Source organism: Pistacia vera, unplaced genomic scaffold, assembly GCF_008641045.1.
Source record: "Pistacia vera cultivar Batoury unplaced genomic scaffold, PisVer_v2 Contig630, whole genome shotgun sequence".
NCBI classification, from domain to species: domain Eukaryota; kingdom Viridiplantae; phylum Streptophyta; class Magnoliopsida; order Sapindales; family Anacardiaceae; genus Pistacia; species Pistacia vera.
This window is the reverse complement of record NW_022196480.1, coordinates 529,752-534,518: the sequence shown is the minus strand read 5'-3', so window position 1 is coordinate 534,518 and position 4,767 is coordinate 529,752. Positions and strand designations below refer to the sequence as shown.

Sequence of the window (4,767 nt, the reverse complement as noted above, 5' to 3'; positions counted from 1 at the left end):
TAGAATAAAATTATTCATATGTTGCTTCAAACTGCATCAAGTTTGAAAGATCCAGATAAAAAGCAGTCGTGTGAAATACAAGCTTGTTGCTACATGGTTTAAATCCAAAAGATTTTCTCATTAACAGAAATTGGATGTGCGCATTCATAGAATTATCTTAAGTCAGAAAAATATAGACATCAAACTTACATATAGTCTAGAATCAAGGTTACGTACAGCACCTATTTGACACCTAGAATACAAATTGGAAACATGAAACACTTCGCTGAGACTTATGCAATCCATGAAAAACTCTAAAAACTCTAAAAATAAATTATCAATATCAATTTTTAAGTTAGACAGCCCTGGAATAATAATACAGATACCCCTCAACCCAGAATATTATGGGGCCAAAAGAAAGGGCCACAAAAAGGAAAAATCTGAAATTATACTTATCTATTCAGCCTTTGGTTCGCATAATTGTGATGCTGCCTTTTCCTCCTTCAGTGCGAATTTTAGTTTTACCAACCACAGGCTTCCCAGAAAATGCCGAAGTGGGGTAGGCAGCAGGATCTTCAATATTTTGCTTTGATTTTGATGGAGTGTGGATCCGCTGGTTTATGTCCTTCAGAGTAACATCTCCTTGGACACCACATGGTTTTATGAAGGCAAACGGATAGGCAACCGAAGAAGCTAATTTAGTTGGAGTCCTTATGATAGACTTTCTACCTAAAGCAAGCAGAACGAAAACAATTAAGAGTGAAGCATCAGCATGACAAAGATAGGATGCTCAATTGGAACGAACAACAAAGAGAAATTATCAAGACCAGAGAAATACCTCTAAAAACAATATTTTGTGGCGTTCTAGGTGCATGCTGTTGAACCATATTAGCATCACATGCAGGTGGTGGATTGTTGAAATCTACAATGGTGAAACACTTATGTAAACTTAAAAACAGGGGGAAAAGGAAGTAACACAAAAAATTTGTAGATGGGTAGCAGGAGAATGGGGCGAAGAAACAGCAATAAACAACAAATGAAAAAATTATCTCATGCACCTGAAATATCAATCTGTCCATCAGATGCCCCAGAGAAGTTCCTGAGACTCGCATGACAAAGTAATCAGATTATAGTGGAATGGGTATAAAAATAAAAAGTAATAGTCCAAAGAAGCATACATATTATCAGGGCTAAAATTCATCTCAGAATCATTTAGGCATTGGGCAAGCCATCCTTCAAATGACTGATCAATGCCCTCAAAACTGGAGCCAGGCACATCCGCTGACACATGTTAATTATTGATTAGAAAAAAGAAGTAAAAATTTCTGTTCATATTTGTATGAAAACAGATCTTGCAGTATACAAACCTGAAAACCCAGAAATCCAAGGTGACGCTTCAGGTAAAACCTCATCTACTGGGTTCTCCCTCTCCTAAACATATAATAAAGAACATAAATATGGGCTACATTGATGGCACAAGTCATTTCCTATTTGCATATAAGAGAAGACAGCTATGTATTAATAATACAGAACAGGATATTAATACACCAATTCTTGAAGAAAGGACACTATTTGGCAGAGGTTCAGAAAAAAAATAATTCTATATTCTGCAATGTCAAATTTTTCTCAAATTGTTAAATATTTCAATATACAATTTATCATTATTTTATTTCACGACCATTCCTAAGCACAGATCACCTAAAAATCTACCATAAATGCTGTCCAGTGCCTTTCTTATGATGGCATTTTTTGTAAGTACTGAATGAAAGTATATATTATGCTTGGCATTCTGCACATATATAACAAGAATCATTTAGCATGCTAATGAATTGGAAAAAAAACAGTTTTTAAACTTAGTAATGTTTCGAAGTTCTCAATCATTAAATATGTATCCAGCGGGTTCTGGTATTTGATACGTGTACAATAAGGATACAGCAGGTACTTATAAATATACATGCTTCATAGTCTGACAGTAAGTTAAGTTCAACACAGTTCCAAGATATCTACTGTTCACCAGAAATACAATTACTTTATATCTCCTTCGATACTAATTCCACTTGGCTGTCAATATGAATAAAATGATATTTGAAAGGGACCAATGCATAGAAAGTAATGAGTCCAGCACATTAAAAAAAAAGGAACTAAGCAAGCTATGAAACTAGTTAACAGCCTATTATTGTTCTAACATGAAATTGCTTCATGTTAAAACAGTAAACCATATTCAAACATTAACATAACAAATCTATGTCAAATGAGTTATATATGGATCCACATAACATGCAGCAAATGACAAATGTTCTACAGGATAGCTTAACAAAGTTCTTAGACTTCACAAATTTCTGGTCCCTTCTTATCAAGTTCTGTTTTCTAAATTTTAATCCATGTCAATTGAGTGAAACGAAGACAAGGCAAATGAAACTGATGTCAGTATAAAAATATCATTGAAGAAAAGAGTTGCCAAGCACTACTGACATTTGGTGCTAGAAATGCAGATGGCATCTCATTGCTGAATAAGGATGAATCTGCTACTTCAGTATCAAACTGTAGCATTCTTCGCCTCTTTACTTGTGAAGATGTCTCCCTTCGTTCTATTTGTTCCTTGTCTATGTTATCTGAAATCCACTTTCAGATTAAGAAAACACTGTCCAACAACTTGGTCTTTCAACAAAGTGAAAAATATTGAAGTCAAGAAACAAACCCCTACCACTATGAGTAGCATGATAAGCCAATTCCTCACATGCCTTAACAGGGGTAGTTACATCATCAAGCATGTAGGAAAGATCTTCCTCATTCAAAGTCACTTCATTCCATTGGCAATCCGACATGTCTGCTGAAAATAATAACACCCAACTGAGAAACATTACTACTGTCTTATCCTTCCTTATATCTTTGCCTGAAGAGACCAATATTATTGAAATATTTGGCTTAGAAGTCAACTGAGAATAGGGGGCCGTGTACTCACCAAAATTCGAACCTTTTTGGAGACAATATTCCTCTCTTTGCCAATTTCGAGGCTCAAGACTGTACAGATATGAAAAACGCAAAGATTGAATCTCAAGGAATAGCCAATAAGGAAAACATTCACAAGGAAACACAGAATCTTATGACAAAAACTGGAACCTGTGCTACATACTATTAGCATTTATTAAAATCTCAGTTGGCTCAATGGAAACATTCAAAGTCCAGTTAATAAATAACAAAATGACAAACCATTATACTCAAAGTTTGCATCAACATCAAGTAATTTCAATAATCACAAAAAAAAAAAAAAAATGGCGCAATCTATCTGGATGCTGCGCTACCTCAAATTTTTTGTTGAAACTTCTTTAATGACTAAATTACGTTTTAAATTAATCACATGTTACTCGACCACAGTACATAAAATATCATTGCAGAATCCACGGCAGGTAATGTATCCGCATCAGTGATCAGCGGCCTGTATTTAACAACGAATTTTTTTCTTCGCATGAGCCATACATTAACACTCTCGATTATAATTTAAATTCTAGATTTTATCAAATAATGACAGAAGAATCAAAAGCATGAACTTGAAACACCAAATCAAACAACTCAAAACCAAACTACGCAAATCTGAAAAACACAAACAACAGCAAACAAAAAAGAAACGAAATTAACAAAGATCAAACAAATCTGCAAATTCTTATAAACTTAACATACATCTCGTTTGATCCACCGGCAGGACCTCTAGTTGTTGACATTCTCATAGATTTCTAGGGTTTTGGTCACTCTCATTCCTTCTCTGTCACTACTAATAAGCACTCACTGACTGAGCCACGCCCAACGGCACTATGACGACCAAAGAAAAAAATAAAAATGTTATTATTTATTAGAATTATCTAATGCTGCGCGCCTGCGCCTAGTGTTGTGTATTACCTTTATGAACTCCCACGTCACTCGCACCATCAGTAAGTTAGCTGAACGTAAGGGTAGTTTTGGTAATTCAGGTGAAATAGCTAGATTCAAGTCACTTGTTTACCAACGTGTCTGTTGGATGCCGCGTGTTTTGGGTCTACTCTTACGCGCGGAAATGAAGGGTCAGTTTATGGGAGTTGGCGCGTGGAGTAAAGTAAATTTGGTAACTCGGGATATAAAAGGGTAAAAGTGCGTTAAGTGGTGCCATTATTGACGGTCGATATCGATTTACGGGCAGAAATCAAGCGGTTACAGATCTAGTATCCATATTTCCTTATAGGCTCAGATTCTTGTTCAATACACCTAGATTACAAATTCAATCTAAATTTTTTGGTAAAACCCGTCATTGTTTTAAAACCCGGATACGAGGGCAATGTGTTTTACTGTCTGGGTCACGAGTCAACTGATTGGATGATGATGTCAGTAACAATTTTATTTTTAAAAAATTACTATTAATCCCTTAAATTTTAATATATTACAAAAATTCTCCTAAAAAATGTTTAAATTAATCCTTAAAATTCTTATTTATTTCAAAAATGCCCCTAAAAAATTATCAATTATTCCTTAAACTTTTGACATATATCTAAAACACCCTTATAAAATTACAAATTAATCCTTATAATTTTAAAATATTACAAAAACTCCCCTAAGACCTGAACCGGACCAAAAAAGCTATTGAGTCCCGGTCCGACTCGCCAGTCCGATTTTTAAAACAGAGAGACCCGTTGGATTTTACATGTGTTTACAGTTGTAATTAAGTAAAAGATTTTTTTCCCACCCAAGGTTTGAATGATGTGCATGCACCACCCCTGGTTTCAGTAACTGCAAATTTGAACCCTTAAATTAACAACGTCA

General features: G+C 34.8%; 1 protein-coding gene across 2 annotated transcripts; it reads right to left on the bottom strand.

Moving 5' to 3' along the window:
* Window positions 1–286: 286 nt before the first annotated feature.
* On the bottom strand, window positions 287–3,825 carry LOC116111278 (protein XRI1-like). 2 transcript variants are annotated; one of them, XM_031397480.1, is made up of 9 exons: window positions 3,658–3,825; window positions 2,942–3,000; window positions 2,684–2,806; window positions 2,452–2,591; window positions 1,347–1,410; window positions 1,158–1,257; window positions 1,038–1,078; window positions 818–901; window positions 287–708 (listed from the first exon to the last, which is right to left on the bottom strand). In XM_031397480.1, exons 1-9 carry the CDS (start codon window positions 3,702–3,704, stop codon window positions 440–442), a joined length of 927 nt encoding a protein of 308 aa, XP_031253340.1. In that variant the 5' UTR covers window positions 3,705–3,825; the 3' UTR covers window positions 287–439. The 2 variants fall into 2 exon arrangements, with proteins under 2 accessions (XP_031253340.1, XP_031253339.1); XM_031397479.1 differs by having other exon boundaries at window positions 2,684–2,809; window positions 3,658–3,824.
* Between the last annotated feature and the right edge of the window lie 942 nt (window positions 3,826–4,767).